This window comes from Simochromis diagramma, unplaced genomic scaffold (assembly GCF_900408965.1).
Source record: "Simochromis diagramma unplaced genomic scaffold, fSimDia1.1 OVJJ01000581.1, whole genome shotgun sequence".
Lineage (NCBI taxonomy): Eukaryota > Metazoa > Chordata > Actinopteri > Cichliformes > Cichlidae > Simochromis > Simochromis diagramma.
In genome coordinates, this window is record NW_024387176.1 from 8,517 (window position 1) to 28,965 (window position 20,449).

Below are 20,449 nucleotides of genomic sequence, written 5' to 3' on the forward strand. Positions count from 1 at the left end.
TTTGTTTCAATTGTTAAAAATATGTTCTTAAAGATTAACGCGAGGTTTAGAACGGAATATGTTTTACTTACTATACAGCGGGTGAGATGATGTCATTTAAAAGCAGACTAAAAGCAGGACACAGAGGACAACAAAACTGTGATGAACTAAAAGAGAGCCCTTCATTGTGGCTGATGGAAGAAACTTGAACATACAACAAGGCAAAAGCAATAGGTTACAATAACTGTAATTAATCCTGAAATGGGCGAGACTGTCACGATCTGGTACAGGGATTCAAACGCAGAGCGGTAAGGTATCTCCAAGGTGTAGTTTATTTACAGTGCCAGTGCAATATATGTACAGTGAAGGGATCCAAAACTCCGGGGGAATCACAGGGTAACTCGCTCACGTCTTCTTCGCTCACACTCACACACGTTCCCGCAGCAGGGAGGTCGCAGGTCCCGGGGGGGAGATCTGAGGCAGACGAGAAGGCAGGTCACCAACTAATCACAAATCACGAATATGAAGCACAAGAGCTGTGAGAACACTAACGTTAGGGGTACAATCATCCAGCGACGAGAGGATCTGTGTTCCAGCCTCAAATAGTGCTCCCGGTGATGATGGGTGAGTGTTGTCAGGTGTGTGTGTGGGCCAAGGGCAGGAGCCCACAGTGAGCTCCGCCCAGGCAGAGAGGGAGAGAACAGAAACAGCAATTGTAGCCTTGTGGGGCCGACCGGGCAGGCACGGAGACCATGACAGTACCCCCCCCCTCAACGGGAGCCTCCCGGTGACCCACCAGGCTTACCTGGATGCCTGCGGTGGAAGTCCCGGAGCATGGCCCCATCCAGTACAGCAGCTCGAGGCACCCAGGAGCGTTCCTCTATCCCGTAGCCCTCCCAGTCAACCAGGTACTGAAAACCCCGACCCCGGCGCCGGGAGTCCATGATGCGGGTGATATCGTAGACCAGCTGACCATCCACGAGCCGGGGGGGCGGCGGGGCCCTGGAGGGAGGGCACAACGGGCTGGAGAGCACCGGCTTGACCTGAGACACATGAAAGACATTGTGAATGCGCATGTTGCGCGGCAGCTTGAGGCGGACAGACACAGGGTTCACAACGGCTTCCACGGGAAAAGGGCCAATAAACTGAGGAGACAGCTTCTTTGACTCAGTCCGTAGCGGCACAAAACGGGTAGCCAGCCATACCTGTTGACCGATGGTGTACACGGGGGCCGGTGTCCGGCGACGGTCAGCGAGGGTCTTGTTCCGCTCCTTAGTACGGAGTAGGGCAGCCCGAGTCACCCGCCAGGCACGACGGCACCCACGGAGGTGAGCCCGTACAGAAGGAACGGAGTGCTCACCTTCGATGGCCGGGAGCAAAGGCGGTTGATAGCCCAGGGACGCTTCGAAGGGAGACTTGCCCGTGGCGGAGGACGTGTGGCTGTTGTGGGCGTATTCGATCCATGGAAGCTGTTCACTCCAGGTCGATTGGTTGTGCGAAGCGACACAGCGGAGGGCAGCTTCCAGCTCCTGGTTGGCCCGCTCCGATTGCCCGTTACTCTGCGGATGGAAACCGGAAGACAGACTGACCTTGGCCCCCAGTGCGGAGCAGAACTCCCTCCAAACACGGGACGTGAATTGCGGCCCTCTATCCGAGACGATGTCCTCGGGGATCCCGTGAAGACGGAACACATGGGAGGTGAGGAGCCGGGCCGTCTCCAAGGCAGAGGGGAGCTTCGGGAGGGCGACGAAGTGTGCAGCTTTGGAGAAACGATCGATAATGGTAAGTATGGCGGTGTTACCAGCGGAGGGCGGCAGCCCCGTGACAAAGTCCAAAGAAACATGGGACCACGGTCGGGCTGGTGTAGGGAGAGGCTGCAGAAGACCCGGTGGAGGGCGGTTCGAAAGCTTATTCCGGGCGCAGGTCGAACAGGCCGCTACGTACTCCTTGGCATCCCTAGCCATAGCAGGCCACCAGAAGTAACGTCGGAGGAACGAGCAGGTGCGGAGGACCCCAGGATGGCATGAAAAGCGGGCGGTGTGAGCCCACTGGAGAACCTGAGAGCGGACGGCTGAAGGAACGAAGAGGCGACCAGGTGGACCAGTGCCAGGATCCGGTTCGGTCTCCTGCGCCTCTTGGATGAGCCCCTCGATCTCCCAGGAGATGGCTCTAATTACGCAGGCGGCCGGGAGGACAGGCTCAGGGTCCGAGTCCTCCCCAGTGATGGAGAATTGCCTGGACAGGGCGTCTGGCTTTACGTTCCGTGTTCCTGGCCTGTAGGTGATAGTGAAGTCAAAACGAGCAAAAAACAGCGCCCACCTGGCTTGCCGGGAATTGAGACGTCTAGCCGAGCGCAGGTACTCCAGATTCTTGTGATCCGTCCAGACGATGAATGGTTGTGCCGCTCCCTCCAACCAATGTCTCCACTCCTCCAGGGCCAGCTTGACGGCCAGAAGCTCCCGGTCCCCGATGTCATAGTTACACTCTGCTGGGGAGAGACGGCGAGAATAAAAGGCACACGGGTGCAGCTTACCGTCCAGCTGTTGAGACAGAACTGCCCCAACCCCGGAGTCCGACGCGTCCACCTCCACAACGAACTGTCGTGTAAGGTCCGGTTGCCGGAGTATGGGAGCAGTGGTGAACCTGTCCTTGAGCAGGGCGAAGGCTCGCTGAGCGGCAGAATCCCACTGGAAGGGAACTTTGGGAGAGGTGAGTTTAGTGAGAGGGAGAGCGATTCTGCTGAAATCGCGAATGAACCGTCTGTAAAAGTTGGCGAACCCCAAAACACGTTGCACTTGACGGCGATCAGGAGGAGTAGGCCATTCCACCACAGCCCGCACTTTCTCCGGATCAGTCCGCAAGTCCCCCTTCTCGATAATGTGGCCCAGAAAACTCACCGACGCCACGTGGAAATCGCACTTCTCCCCCTTCACAAAGAGCCGGTTCTCCAGAAGGCGTAGCAGGACCTGCCGGACATGGACTTTGTGCTCCTCGAGTGTCTTAGAAAAGATCAAGATGTCATCCAAGTACACAAATACACAACGGTTAACAAAATCACGAAGGACATCATTAACCATCGCCTGAAACACTGCGGGGGCGTTAGTCAGCCAAAACGGCATCACGAGATACTCAAAGTGGCCCCGATGCGTATTGAACGCGGTCTTCCACTCATCCCCCTCTCTGATGCGCACCAGGTGGTAAGCGTTGCGCAGATCCAGCTTGGTAAAGACGGTCATGCCTTGAAGCAGTTCAAAGGCGGAGGAAAGCAACGGCAAAGGGTATTTGTTCTTAACAGTGATCTGATTAAGGCCCCGAAAGTCAATACACGGCCGCAGCGAACCATCCTTCTTATCCACGAAAAAAAACCCAGCCGCGACAGGGGAAGAGGAGGGGCGAATCAACCCCGCCGCCAGCGACTCCGAGATGTAACGCTCCATAGCATCCCTCTCAGGCCGGGAGAGGCTGTACAGGCGGCTAGACGGCAGCGGAGCTCCAGGAAGAAGATCGACGGCACAATCGTACGGGCGGTGCGGGGGAAGGGACCGCGCCCGATCCTTACAAAAAACATCCCGCAGATCATGATAAACCCGCGGAACCATCGAGAGGTCCGGGGCGTCCGACGGCGAGGCCGTGGGTGGGAGCGATAACGGGGGAAGCCGCAGCCCGGAGGCAGTTCATATGGCAGGCCACACTCCAACCCAGTACGGCACCCTTCTCCCAGTCGATATGCGGGTTGTGGAGGACAAGCCAGGGGTGACCCAGAACCAGCGGAGTGAGGGGAGCCCTAAAACGAAAAAAAACAAATCCTTTCAGCGTGATTGCCCGAGAGAGATAATGAAAGGAATTCAGAAACATGAGTGATGTCAGGCAGGCGCTGGCCCGACAGTGCGTGAACGCGGAGGGGGCGTGACAGAGGCTCCAAGGCGATGTTCAGTTTGGCGGCGAGTGAGGTGTCAATAAAGTTCTGCTCAGCCCCAGAGTCAACGAGAACGGAGAGAGAATGAGAAACAGTCCGAACACGCAGAGTAGCCGGCAAAAGAAGTCTGGGGAGAGGGCTTTCACTCGACAGATCGCCCACCAGCACCCTCACGATCACTGGTGAGCGCGCCCTTTTGCCAGCGTCGGGCAGGAGGAGACAGAGTGGCCTTTACGGCTGCAATAAACGCACTCACCGGAGGCAAGACGGCGCTGGCGCTCCGCGGGCGACAGCCGTGAGCGCCCAAGCTGCATGGGCTCTTCCCCATCCCCGGTGTCGGCGTCACACGACCCATGGGCTGCAGTAGGGGTCCCACAAAAGTCCAGCGGGGCATGCCCCGAACGCGCGCGTGCGCTCCGATGTGCGCGCACCTGATCGTCCACCCGCATACACAAAACCAGAAGCGCATCCAGGGAGGAAGGCAGTTCACGGAGCATTAGTTCATTCTTTATTTCCTCATTAATATTAGTGAGCAATGCACTTTTAAGGGCCTCTTCCCCCCATTTCGCCTGTTCAGCCAAGGTAGAAAAGTCTATAGAAAAATCAGCCATGCTGCGTTTACCTTGTTTAAGCGCAAGCAAGCGCTGGCCGGCGGTGGCAGTTGTGGCTTTCCTGTCAAACACACCTTTAAACTTAGTAAGAAAGTCAGAAAAGGTGATGTCCGGCTCCGCCTGAAGCGCAGCTTGAGCCCAGGTTAGAGCACGGTCCTGGAGTAACTGGACGATATAAGCGATTTTCGCACCATCAGTAGAAAAGGCTTGCGGTTGCTGGCGAAACTGAAGGGCACACTGAGTGAGGAAACCAGCACATCTATCAATCTCTCCCGTGAAAGCCCTGGGAGTGGGGAGGAATCTGTCAACGTGAACAGGTGAGGGAGCAGGTGGCGTGACACTTACTGCTGGAGCCGGCGCCTCCGACGGAGGAGCGGCGACCAGTGGAGCGGCCGGTAGCGGTGTTAGCCGGGCCACGGCCTGTGTGAGGTTCGCGAGCTCTGCTCGAAGGTGAATGAACATCTGCTCGTGGCGTGCCAGCATCGCGGCCAAAGTGGCGAGGGTGGGAGTCGAGACCGCTGGATCTGCTGAATCCATTTCCGTGGCTGGATGATTCTGTCACGATCTGGTACAGGGATTCAAACGCAGAGCGGTAAGGTATCTCCAAGGTGTAGTTTATTTACAGTGCCAGTGCAATATATGTACAGTGAAGGGATCCAAAACTCCGGGGGAATCACAGGGTAACTCGCTCACGTCTTCTTCGCTCACACTCACACACGTTCCCGCAGCAGGGAGGTCGCAGGTCCCGGGGGGGAGATCTGAGGCAGACGAGAAGGCAGGTCACCAACTAATCACAAATCACGAATATGAAGCACAAGAGCTGTGAGAACACTAACGTTAGGGGTACAATCATCCAGCGACGAGAGGATCTGTGTTCCAGCCTCAAATAGTGCTCCCGGTGATGATGGGTGAGTGTTGTCAGGTGTGTGTGTGGGCCAAGGGCAGGAGCCCACAGTGAGCTCCGCCCAGGCAGAGAGGGAGAGAACAGAAACAGCAATTGTAGCCTTGTGGGGCCGACCGGGCAGGCACGGAGACCATGACAGAGACTAAACTACGACTGCTATTAATGTTACTGTCACTATGACAACACTACTACAGACCTGAACATGATGGCGACCAGCAGTATGAGATAAAATATGAAGGGGTACACCCAAGACTTGAACGTGAGAAAGGAAAACAGAGTCTTAAAACAGGAAACATGACGAACGTATACCTCACATTAACAAACAAGGGCGATTGGAACGTAATGGTAGGTGACACGAAAGGATCGATGTAAACAACGGAGTAAAGACTGAGCAACTGTGAGCTGTCAGGGAGAATTAGAAGAACGTAACAAAGTATGGCCAAATTAAAACTACTAACTAATAACAGCAAAAACAAGAATTACATACATTGATCAATAGTAATCTGAATCAACAAATACCAAATGCAAAAAGGGTTGGGTCACAAACCCAAACTGCGAGAATCACATTAGTTTCTAAATTTAGTGTAATTTTTTTACAAAAGGTATTAAAATGAAAAAGAATGCAACACAAAATCTAAACGAACAAGCTCTATTTACATTTGTGAAATACATAACCTGTAAATGTACACATACAAAATGTATAAAAACAATTTACATCTGTTCCTTAGTTTCTATCAATACAAATAAGAATTTACATGACATTATTCAACCTTATATACATTTTACAAAATAAATACAAGTATTTCTTTTTCACAGAGAGCGCACTCCCATTCTGCAGCCTCTGCCGTCTGAAACAGCTCAGTATTCATCTGCAGGCGCTGTGTGTGAAACCACCTTGAACAGCTGTCACACTGGATCTGTGAATTTCAACAAACCAAAAATAAAAAAATCTTTAATCACGTGGTTTAACATGAATATCTTTATTAATCTGCCATTAGTATGTAGTGCATATTTTTTTCCTTATCAAATATTCAAAATAACTAACACACCAAGCCAAAAAACATTACATGCAAGTTAAGGCTATATTTCCCCTCTTCCTCAAAACAAGAACCAAATAACAAAAGCAACTTTACACAATAGATTTTGTTAAATCATATCCCCAATTACAAATCTGTCTTACCCATTTGGTGATTGAAGGCCCTGGAAAAGGTGGTTTTGGAGTTGAACACATGGCGCAGTTGTTTTCTGCCTCGAACACTATTACAAACATAGTAAAATTAGTGACTGACAATGAATATTTAAATACAAGTGATTTCTTTGTGCTGTAACACAAACCTGAGGCTCCCAGTATATGTAAAGCAGTTGCTTCACGCTGCCGTACCATTGCTTTAATTGTGGTTTCAAATGTCATTTCTGGTATTTGGGGAAAGGACTCCATGAACGCCTTTGCCATCTATGGAAATAGCAAAATATTCAAAAATAATTTAGTCATATTCCTTTTCTATAGCAGACCCAATTTTATAATCAGCACAAAAATGATTTGAAACTCATGTCTTTGTTACTTTACCAAGATGACAATCACATCGCAGCTATTTGTGTCCTTCTGTTCTGGGTGTTTGAAAACTCCTCCTTTTAACTTGATATCCACCCAGTCAGTCTTGTTGATTGCAGTACGCCTCATTTTGAAGAACTCCCTGTGCAAGGGTTACACTGTCATGTGAGGGCCGTGTGCAGGCAGGAAAAGTACCCAAAATGCAGACTCACGCAAACAAAAGGTGAACTTAAGTACAGCTTTAATGCTGGACGGCAAACAGAAAACTGTTCTGAACTAGAACACAACATGAACCCGCTCGCACGCTGGCAGGCAGGCAGGTCATTACCTTATTTTGAATGTTCAATGTCAGCACACATAATTTGAAAAATGCTCTACTATAAAACATTTTGGAATAACATGTGGCTTCATTTAATGCCACATTCTTTATTTATGGGAAACAAAGACGGTGGAGAGATACCACTTAGACAGAAACTACAATAGCACTGGCTTTGAGTACTGTATTAAATCCTCTATAGTAATCACAATTCACTATTGCTATCATTTACACAGTCCCAAAGCCAATAGGGCTGCACCACCAAAAAACACACAGAATAAAAAAAGTTGAATTCAACTGAAAAAACAGGGAAAGTCTTTAATATCTAATTAAAGAAAAAACAAAAACCAACACATTACAAACAAGCTGCTGGATCTAAACTGCTAAAGCAAGTTCTTAAGGCCAATGACTGACCCATCTACCATTGGGACACATGCAGTTTACTTAATACTGTCATTTAACACAATATTAAGTAAAATAATAAACTAACAACCAACTTGTACTTTTTCATGCTAAAATGTAATTACTGAGGCACATTACCATCCCAGCCCACCGATAAGGCCGGGCCTACAAATTTGGAAAACACTGCAGCACTATAAAAGTAAAGATAATATTTTCACTTTAATTTTTGAAAAATAGAATTGACCTGAATTTTTGTGCTGCCACTTTGGATTCTTCAAGCTCTCTTGTGTTGCGTGCTGGATCAACAAGGTAAAGACAGCTGTCTGCTTTACTTAGGTACTGTAACCGAAAAGATGATAGAATGAATTCTCTCGCCAGTAATTACAGATAAAAATATGTCTTTTATCATGCTTGAGAGGTTTGACTATAACTTGTTTGATCAGTTATTGATTTTTAAAATGAGCCCAGGAAAAGCAGTTATAAAAGATATTATTACATCAATCCCTATTATAATAAGTCAAGCTGATTTACAGATTCCATTTGCTATTATCTTATTTGTCCACACACGATTTACTACAGTCGAATACCTTAAATTTCAGTTTTTAATGGAAACTGATAGGAAACAATTAGCATTACAGTATACTGGTATTTGACGTGCAGGACTTCATAGTGGGACATCAAAGACACCACAAATCTGGGTTTGATGAATCCAGTTGTCTCAGAAAGTAAAAAATGTTTCCAGGGATGAAATTTTATGGCACTTACAGGACATAATTTGAAAAACAAAACCCTCATTTTTCCATAATATTGTATTTTTTTTTTCAAAATATGAATTTTCTGAAGGGAAATTTGTGTTAGTACTAACCAGGAACTTCCAGTGAACATTTCCAACGTTCACAAACGAAACAATTGCGTGGTAGTTATCAAAGTTGACCTGTTAACAAAGCATTAATACAATGTAAAATACAAATATATTCATATTGCAATATGTATATGTATTTATTACCTTTGACAAACAGCGCCTCCTCATCATTTCTCTTTTCCCGAACAGGATGACAGCGGCAGTGTAGTGGTTCAGTATGTACACCTTACTGCCCAAATCCAACTTGCAGGCAATATCATGCAGGGCACTCTATGATCTTGTAAAAAAACATTGAATAATGAAGAGAGGTCAACTCAAACTGCTAATTATGTTACATTTTTGAAAATATGTAATCCATGATTAATTAATAATGTAGTGCTATCAATGTAAGACTTTTACTCTCTAAAGCACTCAAACACACTTTCATTTTCATTGACTGGCTGACTGATTTTCTATGTGATTTTCTCTATGAGAATATAGCTAGTTGATGTCAAACGTTACAAAAGGAAAGAATATATTGAGCTAACAGGATAATAACAGTAACTCACATAACCACTATATAAAACCAAAGTACACAGAAGACACATTATGAAAATACAACAAAGCAGATCTCGAGGCAGAAGGTTTATATCAACCGAAGACCACACTGTGGGTGACTCCTGTCAGCCAAGAACAGGACATTGAAGCCACATTTTGTGCTCATAAACGTTTCACATTTGAATAAAAACAGATTTAAAAACAATATACTCCAATAACTTCCACAGTTACCATATCACAGAACATTCTTCAATCCTGGAGTTGTGTCTTCATGGAAAATTTGGATAACAAAATGTGACTCAAGACTGAAAGTTCGTCTTTGACAATTTCACTTTTTTTAATCTTTGATATATATTTTTTAATTTTTTACGGCTATTTATTATTTTTTTAAATTAAAGCAATGCTGGTCATTACGCGTGAAAGTTAGCGATCTGGAGTTGTGACTGACAACAGTATAAAACCTTTTAAGATTCAAGTGCATCAGCACAGTAACAAATCCATTTAAGACTAAAGCATGTATAAACAATAGCTGTGTCTATAAAAACATTGCAGCTGTCTAACGTGGATGATAAAATGTGTTTTTGATATGGGAACAGCATTAAGATCAGTGATGTTTTTGCTCTATGAATAGCACTAAAGCAAAACAAACACCAGGACATTAAATTTTGGGTTTGAAAGGATTACTGTAACACAGTAATTAAAATACAGCTTCATTTATTTTGTAGTGTCTTTTCCACGTACCTCGCCTGTTAACCATTGATGAGGTTCCAGTGATTTCCGCTCGCTGTGGTGAACTATAAAGTCGTTCCTTTTATTTGTGATGGAATCACAGCAACAACAACTTCGGTTTCCTGTCTTTTCCACAGTGCAGTGACCTATGGGCAAAATAAACAGTGTATTTGTATTTGTGGCACAAGAGTAAGAAATTCTTTCCACATTGTCAAAAAAGTACACAAATAACTCCAGATTCCCCGCATCTTTTTTTTCCTTTCTTCTTTCTTTTTCTTCTTTTTTCTCTTCTTTTTCCTTTTTCTTATTTTCAGATTTGTGTCACCACCGTCAGCACCTTGTCAACTCCATAACAGGGCCGTGCAGAGAGGTTTAAAGGGTGCTCAAAGTTAAAAAGGGGCACATTGAACCAGGCTGAATAACAACAACACACATTCATCAAGAATCTAATATGGGGAGGGCAGGGCTGTGTTGGTCTGAGACTGTAGACATTAAAAAGTCCACAGGAGAGATGGTAGCTGATTAAACAAGTGTCATGAGATAATAACTAAATGCAAAGATTGGTGACAGCGCTTGGAACCATAAGGCAACAAAAACTGTGAGAAATAATTTAGGCTCTGCCTGTGAATCACTCTTTGCTTCTCTTCTTCCTTCCATCCCATCATTTCATATATCACTCTGCACTTGCTGTCTATGTGAGAACAAGGCACAACTTGCTATTGCAATAAACTATAATCTAATTATCCACACCTAACAACTCTTGCACTTAATCTATAATAAAATGATGACAGAAAAATGTTATAGCACTGCCTTTAGTAGCCTCACACAGCTCCTACTGTTTCCTCCTCATGTCCTTACCAGCCATGTCTGCACAATGTTATATCATGAGTAATAATTTTTTAAATCCAGCTAAATAAAACACACACATGCACACACAGTGACATTTTAGACCTTCTTCAGAATACTGTATATACTATGGGCATCACGGTGCTGATCCAGAATCCTTACATTATTATTTATTACTAGAGCTACAATAATAAAGCAAAGAGGAGGGGGAAGTAATAAATATGAAATAATGTATTTATGATGATTCCATGTGTTTCACTATCCACTCTGTGCAGGGCAAAGCTTATTACATTTTTAAACTGTAGAGATACAATCATTTTACTGCTGTAACATCCAAATTTTGTCTTATTTAAAATATAAATCTAATATAATCTGCTTCTTAATGTATGTTCTTTAAAATACAGCGTGTGTTTTTTAATATATTATAATAATGCATAATTATGTGGACATGCATATTAGATCGTTTTTAGTGAAATATAATCCCTCCAGAAAGGCAGGAAAAGCCCGGAAAATTACTTTAAAACTAAATATGTTCTAAATACTTTAAAACTAAATATGTTCCCTAAAACGGTGACAGAGCTACAGACCCATGACAGCCTTACACAGGTAGCCAGCAGCTGTGACCAGCACTACTTGTGCAGTTAATAAAAGAACAGGTAATGTTTGTCGCGCTGTTGCACACACAGCACGCTCGTTTGTTTCAGTTCGTCAGTAGCAACAAGACAGCTTACCAACGTGTACGTAATAAGCTAACACTCCTGGGTGCTACACACTACAGTGTGCGCTGTACACCTACTTACTGGTTTTGTTGCATCAGTCTGTGTCTCTGAGTTAACTTGTGTTTCTCCTACAGCTCCGGACCGCAAACAATGCGCGTGCTCTGTGTGAGCTCGTTCCCGGCTCGTAACCAGCGCGTTCTGCCGTCAAGGGCGATCATTGGTTAAATGTGATCATGTGACTGATGCAAGCCAGATCCTTTTATTTAGCAAAACTGTGATTAATAGTTAAATATTATTGTTGAGGGGCACAGACAGGACTCCGCACGCACACACACATAAAAAAATAAATAAATAAAATAAAAATTTTTTTTAAATAAAAGTTGCCTCAACAAAAGGGCACTTTGGGCACCCATCAGGAAAGGGGCGGGTGCTCAAGCCCCTCTAGCCCCCCCCTCTGCACGTGCCTGCTCCATAATATGGAGTTTTGGTTTATTTTTCTCTTTTGGAGAACCATATAGTTTCCTCCCTCATGATCTTCCAATAAAAATACGTAATTTTCTCAATAAATGGGTAATTTGCATCCTGCTTAATATGATTGTTTCTTATAGAGATTAAATACAAGCTTCTGAAAATATGTATGACTGTAACTCTAATAATAAAAAGCCAAAGCAATCTTACTTTTAAATGTGGTATAATTACTTTGAAAACATATGTCCATAAACAATAGAATAGAGAAGCTGCTAATAGTCAAAATAGCTGAAACAACTTAATTAAAAAATATATATTTTTGCATTTCTTTGTGTCTGACGGTGTTGACAAAAACCTTGCACATAAATTGTTGAAAAAATGTTACACCTGGGAGATTGTACCAAAACATGGTGAGACAGCCAAAACTTTATGTAACAATTATATGTAAATATGCTTTTGAAAAATCAAAAAATCTATTTTAGAAAATTAAAACCTGTTTTGTCCCTAATCTCAGGAATCACTGACCAACAACATGTCTGACTGCTTGTTTCTATTTCCATTGCATCTATTTTTAACCCGTTATTTTGTTGTGCTGCTCTAAAATCTTAGAAATTACTTTCATGACTCCTGTAGTGTCATAACTGAGAGATTCAGGAAAATAAGTACGCCGTCTGCTTTATAGCAGATGCGTACTGGTCTGTCATTTTAAAAATATCACAACAAAGAAAACCAATTATGTGGAAGTGATGCAGTCCAGAGCTAAACACTGGCTTCAAAAACAAATCGTGCTCCAGCATTCAAAAAGGTAGCAATATGATTTTTAAGTACGCATAGATATGTGATATTACCAATATAATAACAAATACATTTCCCTTGAAATTGGAACATTAATCATGTCAAGACAGCAGAAAATTGCATAATGCCATTAATCATATTTGATGCCCCCAGAAAACAAAGGTACTTTTAAAGTTAAATTTGGTGCTAGAGCAGAAATCAATATATGAAGACTGTTCTTGATTCATTCACTGCTTGCAATTTCACAACATCCTTTTTTCTATTTGGGGATGATGTGGAGATTATGTGAAAGCTGCCAGATGGAATCAGGTTAGTCACCAGCGAGCTTGCAGTTCGGAGCTGTGACTGTGTCGCAGTGACACATACTGTACCACAGAAGCCTATCTCATACTGATCACACTTGGCACATTTCTCCTGATAGCAACATATAGCGAGTCAACAGACGCAAATTCACCAGTGCAATATGGGGGTATGTAAGTATGCTCTGCATGCGCCTTATCAGAAAGAAAAAATGAATTACAGATGGTGAATAATAGATGGAAAGACTCAGAGGGAAAGTATAACGCTAGTTTTCAAGCAAGTCTGATAATGTCTAGGGATGTTTATTTGGCTGGTAGTGATATCCTTAAAACTCAAACTGCTTTTAACTTGTCACAGTATCCATCTCTTCATAATATCAATTAAGACACAATTTTTCATTCTTTGTGTACATCTAATTGGACACTAGCTCAGTAAGTGAACTTGATCCTAAACGCTACTGTTTCAAAGAATTTTCACATCAATGCAACAAACGAAGCATTCTTATCTGGCAAACAATGTTTGAGTTGGGCCTGAAAATTCTTGTCAAGACAAACACTGCAAGGAGTTTTCCTTCTAAAAGCACCCTCAATGGACCCGGTGTAACCACACTGACACTGATATACACAGGAGGCACTGACACAGTTGGGCTGCCACGTGATGTGGACAGTGCCTTGCAATTAAATTCTCATACCACTTTGCTGAGTCAACTTTGATGACCAGAGTCATCCATCCAGTAATAAGCCCTAGGTGCATAACAAATGAGTCCACATTAAACAGAGAATGTTGTGTTTGACACATGAAGGAGTGCCTCACTGTTTCTCAGGACTAATTGTCTCTCATTAGTATGAAAAGCATGACATGATACAGTTTATACAGCAAGGCAGTGAGGCGTGTTGGAGCTGTTGACCCATGTGGAGGCTCTTTTATCTTTTCTTGTTTTAATTTATTTTCTGTACTTGTGAAAGACTGGACCATATTTTTTCTTATTTTTATTTTGGGGCTTAAAGTAAATGCAGAAAGTCGTCCACTGCGAGCGGAGTGACTCAATTAGTTGGTACCTGATGGGGTTGCTCAAAATATCCACATTAACTTAAAGAGACCAAATCGTTTCAATGGATTTGCTTTTGCTGTGTTTCTTTCCATATACATAAGGTGTCCTTTGTATTAATGCTATGATGCATCAGGTCCAAAAATCACTGGGCAGACTGCAGGACTTTAGCTTCTGCACAAAGTGGAAACATTTTGTTTTGCATTTTTTTAATTTTAGTTTTCACTTTTATTTCTTGACCTTTGTTTAACACGTTTAGAGTCTCACTCTCTCCAGTGTTCTACTGGATCACTGTATAAAAATCCATTATAAGCACAGGGAGTTTATGTAAACTCTACAAGATTCCCCGCATCTTACAAAACGTACATTTGCATACTGACTCATGGGCATTTATTAGTGGTCTTTGATGAGTCGTTCCTGATCAATGGTCACACCAATTTGCATAATTATGATGAAGCAATTCACCCCACAACCCATCGTTACTTCAGTTCGCTGGTTTCAGTGATTATGATAATGTACTCTTTATAATTTGGGGGAAAACTGCAGTCAGCTTAGACTGAAGAAGTCACTTGGATGAGTGACGAAACGTTTCTCCCACTGAAAACGTCCAGATGAACAGAATCAAGTTTTTCAGATTGACATAAAAAGGATGATTGACAGTTCATCAAGACATATAAATGACTATGTGTTATACCATTATAGAGACCTAATACATTGATAGGACAAGTTCAGTATTTATGGAAAAGTTGTTTTATGTGCACAAGATTGTTACTTTCAAATTTAATTTGTGAATACTAATAACTCAATTTGACATCAGTGTAACCTACCACAATCAATAATTAATCAGCTTGGAAAAGCTATTAAAAGGATGAATAGTTTAAAGGGAACAGAAACAGTTTTCAGCAGAACAGAATACATAAGCCTTAGATTTGCACAAAAAGTTCAAACATAAAAATTCACATGTTCTTCTCATGTAACCCTCAGCATGTTTCCGAACTGTGTCTGAATGACATAGCAGCAACTCTAGTGATCATGATGTTATGACTGTTTGTTGAGCTTTCATTGAAGTTAAAGACAGTAGAATACACATTGATTTACCTGTAATTTATCCAATGTGTTGAACTTTTCCTCCTCCTGGACTTTTCTGCAGGTGTTTCGCACATCGCATCCTTCTGTATCTTCTGTGCTCTATAATAAATTAAAACACTTTACCATTTAAATATTGTTTAATATGTGTGGTGTGTTAGTATATTATAATTCACTGTTTTAAAGTGTAATTTTTGCCTTGCATTCCATATTTTCCTATTGATATCAATCAAAACTAAATGACCATAATTCAAACATTAATATGACAAAAACAATGATCACCTGACTTATGGAAGTTGGAGTTGGATCCTCATTCTGATTTCCTTGTCCTTCACTGTTTGGAAATGGGTCCCTCAACAGTTCTTTGCATTTTTTCCTCCTTGTCCACAAGATTTATTGTAAATGGTGCTGATTTTTTAGTCTTATTTTTTACATGGTCATAGATTGTTTGAACAATCACATCAGCACATGCCCTGGCAGGAAGGTTGTATATTCCTGAACTTACTGCTGGAATTGCAATAGAACACAGTTTGTGCTCCTCTGCCTTTTGCAAAACACTGATTATGGCCTGTCGCAACATAGGTTTTGCCTGTGTGACATCTTTGGCTGATGGTTTGCTTTGCAGACATGGTCCCACTACGTGAATAATTTTTTGGCAAGACAGGTTCCCAGCACTTGTTACCATAGCTTCTCCAGTCCGCAGAGGTCCGTTTTCTGCTTTGTAATTATTGCTCTTTCTGTATTTTTGGCCCACCACATTCTGAGATCGCCAATGCCAGCCCACCACAATGTTGTAACATGGTATTTGCTGCGCTGACAACAGCGTCCACTTGAAACTTGCAGAGATCAGCAATCCACACTGAAATGTCTACATCTTGCGTGAGATGTGCTGACATTATCCTTTTTTGTGTTGCTGCTTGTTGTTTTTCATCCTGGTGAGAAAATTTATAAAATGAAAAATAAAAACTTTAAATAACAAAATAAATATAGAATTCATAACATTATAAAAAAATTAAGAAAGATAAATACAGTGATTGTAATATACATATTATTCGAGGTCCAGCATAGCTCAACAACAATGTATTTCAAAATTAGATTAGACAAAACTACTACAGATGCCAGCCATCTCTTTGTATTAGCTGCTGTATTAGAAAGCATGAACTAGTGCTATTAGATCCAAATTTTCATTGTTCTCACATAATAACATTAAAATTTAAAAACACACTCACATATTTATCTCTCTCTATGTATATCTATGTATCGATCTATCGATGGATAGATATTAAAATGTCTGTCTTTTTTTTAAACAGTATTGAGCAATCACTCCAACAGTTTAAATGCCTTTCATGACCGGCCTTTTTCACTCATTCTTACTCGAATACTACCGACTGACATTATTCTGAGAAAATGAAGTGACTTCTTGACGACCCAATTAACTCGAACTTTTTAGTTGCTCTAAGAACAAAGGAACCTACGAACATAAGTCATGATATGAACCAGTATTATGGCTGCCCTTCAAGATTATCGGATCAAAAACAGGAACGACTGCCAAGAAGTAAGAATCAATGAAGCGAAATATGGCTCACTGACTGTGATATGCAAAATTAAAAACATCAGTGGCCACAGTTTTTAATGGGTGATGAATCGTAAAATTACATTTTTTCATTCATATCATCATCTGTAGGTTATGAGAATATGAGTACAGAGATACAATATTAATATCTACAGCCAATGATTAAAAACAAAATATATTGTCACTGTTCAGGGATGTAATTTGGCCATTGGTGGTGTTGTTCTCAAGGCTTCTTCGAGGAGCATCCGGGAGAACTACTTTCAAAGTATTTAAATAAGAAGAAAGCTTGCTTTTCTTTTAGAAGGTTCCCTTAATAAATATTTACTAGCAACCTCTTTAAAATGATAATTAAGGGTTTGTGTTTATACATAAAAAAATAACAAACTAAAATCATTAATCGCAATAATAGTTTGTTTATACAATTTAAAAAATATATATATATATATATATATCTCAAACCTGTTTAGTGACAGCTTCAGTCTGCTCTGTGGGCACATCTGAGTGTGGTGGTTCTTCTTGATGATCCTTATAAAAATAATAAAATTACAACTTTACATGGAAGAACACAGAATACTTACAGAACACACATGAAAATGTATGTCTTTAGCAGAACTTAAATTATTCTCGATCTATAATACATACATAGGTTTAGACAATATACAGTCTTTGTCTGTGTTTATATGTTACTGCATTTACAGAACAAAATGTTAAGTGATATAAATGGTCTTCTACAACAGCAATAACTAACAATAATGCTAATTATTTCACTAACATCAAGTATTTTATGGGTAGCTGTTGCCATGTGTGGAGCTTACAATATCATGATTTTCATTACCAAAGTTTTCCTAAAAGCTGTGAAAGACTAATGATGTTTTTAATTCTAAAATGTATTATGGCACATAACATGGTTATTTGATGTATACAAAACACTTTTAACACATAGATGAGTTATAATTACTGTACATTTATGTATAGTTAACATCGTTAACTATAATTGTATTGACTGTATTAGATTGAATACAAGTTTCCATTAATTTCTGAGGAATTTTACAGTGAATCTGGCTGAAACTTGGCACACAGGTACAGTAGGTGTCCTAGAGGAGGAATCTGTTGAAAGTTGGACCTCAACTACTCAGGATGATTTTTAATGAATTTTTAAAAATTGACATAATTCTATTGTATTGACTGTGAATGTGTATTGACTAGATTGAATCCAAGTTTCCTGTAATTTCTGAGGAATATTACAGTAAATCTGGACCAAACCTGGCCCAGAGGTAAAGTAGGTGTTGCAGAGGAGGACTGTGTTGAACACTTGGCATCGACTGTTAAGAATGATTTTTAATGAATTTCTGAATATGCAACCAGACTGTCACGATGGCTGTATTGGGCTGTTCCATTGCAATTTGTGTGCGCGTGTGCCCGTGTGACTGTTCGTGCGCGTGTACGTGTGCGCGGGTCTAGGCTTTCAATCGGGATATAAAGCGAAAAGGCGCTACCGTAAAGACTGGTGTAAAAGCGCAAGGAAATTTATGCGGCGGATAAGAGGCTGGCTTGACCGCGGCTCACAAATGACGGCTCACTTTACCGCGGTACCAAATCCCACATGTTGCCTTTTTTTTAAATTGGTCGACATGGTGCATTTTTCCACCGATAGGAGACGTGGATTTTTTCCTTTTTTTATCCTGTTTTCGCGCTTAAAACACACACACACACAAATCTGACGACAGTATTTAGAAAAACTCTGGATTTACTGGCCTGTAATTAAAATGTAAAAACATTGAAGTCTGAACTTTCAATGTGCACTGAAACAGAGACTCAGCGTGGCTGCAGCTTGTTGCTGTGTCAGCTTACATCAGTCATGTGATTTGGAGGTGCAGCGTGTCCGTGGACCACAGAGGGTTAATAACACTCACCTTCCTTCCATTTCCACAGTGTAACATCCACCCACCTGTGTAAAATCCGAAATTCCCATGGTGTTCAAAATGTGCTCTGGCACAATCATGAGCGTCGCTTGCTACTGAAAACAAGAAAAAAGCCGGTCCTGCTATGGGCTGAACCATTTGTTACTGATGCGGGGGGGACACTATGGAATATATTCAGTTTTAGCATTTATATTCACTGTTGACTGTAACTACGCTCAAACTGTTAGTGCTATCTTATTTTAATAAACAACACTGTCATATGCAAAACTGGGGTGGCACTTGGGGTGGCAAGGGATCATTTTAGGCCACCCCATGCCACCCTTCTAGATCCACCCCTGGTGGGCACAGACCCACCACAGCAACACTCAGCTCCCCTCATTCCAGGCGCTTGTCTGCTGGAGACCATGAGCCTTGTTAGTCACACATCAGCACCGTGGTAGGAAACAGCCTCCATCATTTCATTAGATCTGAATTTGGACTGTTTCCCTCTGGATGAACCAAGTCTGTCAAATCTATTGATCCAACACAAACAAACACATTGGCTCACAGTCAGATTGGCTTTGTTGGTGCCAGTGTGTTGGTGCCAGTAGTGGTGAGCATAGCTGGACTGGCCATCGGGCATACCGGGCATTTGCCCGGTGGGCCGCTGGCGATTTTTTGTTTTTATTGGCCGATGGATTTTTTTTTTTTTTTTTTTAGGAAGGGTATAAAAGGTATGAAAGGTGTTGGATCGGCCAATTGGTCATGATCGACTCTGGGCTGGACCAATTACAGCCGAGGAGGCCGGATGCACCCTCCCCCTTGTTTAGCAATCACGTGATTTTCGCGCAGTGCATGCCGGGAACTAGTGGCAAAACAATCCAAGTACCACATCAAATGCAAGCATTTGCAGCACCGCAAAACGTTCATTCTCCGGTTCCAACACCTTCTTGTTTTTTCTTTGGCGCACAAAAAATCCAGCTTTGTGTCTTTTTCATTGTACTTGAATTACGGGACAAACTGTTCTCCTTTTTACCACGCAGTACGGAAAAAGTCAGAATAACGAAAATAAACTCCACCTAAACTTGGTTCATATCTGACCCAGAGAGACTGCAGGTCATAACTTCTTACCTGAAGTTCAGTTCACACTTGGACCGGCGGCCGCCTCGGGTCTCTTTTCCTTCTGCGTCCCTTTTCCTTCATCCACCTGCTGGCCTCCACCACTTGCTAATGTTACTGAATCTCTGGAAGCTCCGCGATAGCCACCACACGAAGTAACGAGTAACGACCCTATCTAAATCCCAGTAACGAGTAACGACCCTATCTAAATCCCAGTAACGAGTAACGCGTTCCTGGTTTTGGAATAATAACTAGTTACCGTGCTCGTTACCACAATAATAACGTAGTTACTGTAACGCGTTACTTAATAACGCGTTAGTCCCAACACTGCCTAGCACACAATGATTGGACACTGGCAGATGTGTCTGTGTCGACCTTTTCAAATGCTGTGAATCCAAAACATCAGCGGCTCCTCGGCTGCTCACTTCATGCCACTTCTGTCGTTGTGACAGTCCAATGACATCACAGCTGTTTTCCACGCCCCAGTGTCTCAGGACTGGACACCTTTAAACCATGTCGAGGATCAAACAGCGTCCAGCTAAACACACATGAAATATCAGAGCTGACAATCATTCCAATAACATCTAATGGTTCATGTATGTAGACACAGCACTGCAAGGAAATGGCTCTCAGCATCTGGCTGTGGGAAAACAATGAAGTCCTGTTTGTGTTCAGATTGTGTGCATGTTTAGACGTGTGTCACAGATGTGGACCTAGTAAAAGTGTAGCTGAACATTAGTAACGTTATTACCACTCTCAGCTGGTCCTTGTTCCAGACCTGAAGAT

General features: G+C 42.5%; 1 protein-coding gene across 5 annotated transcripts; it reads right to left on the minus strand.

The window, feature by feature from the left end:
- Nucleotides 1-5,554: 5,554 nt before the first annotated feature.
- Nucleotides 5,555-18,285, minus strand: LOC120745001. 5 transcript variants are annotated; one of them, XM_040049595.1, is made up of 11 exons: nt 17,103-18,284; nt 15,353-16,002; nt 15,083-15,172; nt 9,821-9,954; nt 8,687-8,819; nt 8,546-8,614; nt 7,925-8,019; nt 6,978-7,104; nt 6,746-6,863; nt 6,591-6,667; nt 5,555-6,327 (listed from the first exon to the last, which is right to left on the minus strand). In XM_040049595.1, the coding sequence occupies exons 5-11, from the start codon at nt 8,711-8,713 to the stop codon at nt 6,193-6,195; spliced, it is 648 nt and encodes a 215-aa protein (XP_039905529.1). In that variant the 5' UTR covers nt 8,714-8,819; nt 9,821-9,954; nt 15,083-15,172; nt 15,353-16,002; nt 17,103-18,284; the 3' UTR covers nt 5,555-6,192. The 5 variants fall into 5 exon arrangements, 2 of the variants coding, with proteins under 2 accessions (XP_039905529.1, XP_039905530.1); XR_005698523.1 differs by lacking the exon at nt 8,546-8,614 and having other exon boundaries at nt 17,103-18,285; XR_005698522.1 differs by lacking the exon at nt 7,925-8,019 and having other exon boundaries at nt 17,103-18,282.
- Nucleotides 18,286-20,449: the final 2,164 nt, after the last annotated feature.

Bases quoted from the DNA above. Each gene is read 5' to 3' on its own strand.
- LOC120745001 (XM_040049595.1), bottom strand. From the start codon at position 8,713: ATGATGAGGAGGCGCTGTTTGTCAAAG. The intron at 8,615-8,686 runs GTAATAAATACA...CTTTGTTAACAG, and splicing joins GGAGGCGCTGTTTGTCAAAG to GTCAACTTTGATAACTACCA. The intron at 6,864-6,977 runs GTAAAGTAACAA...CTATTTCCATAG, and splicing joins GCGATGTGATTGTCATCTTG to ATGGCAAAGGCGTTCATGGA.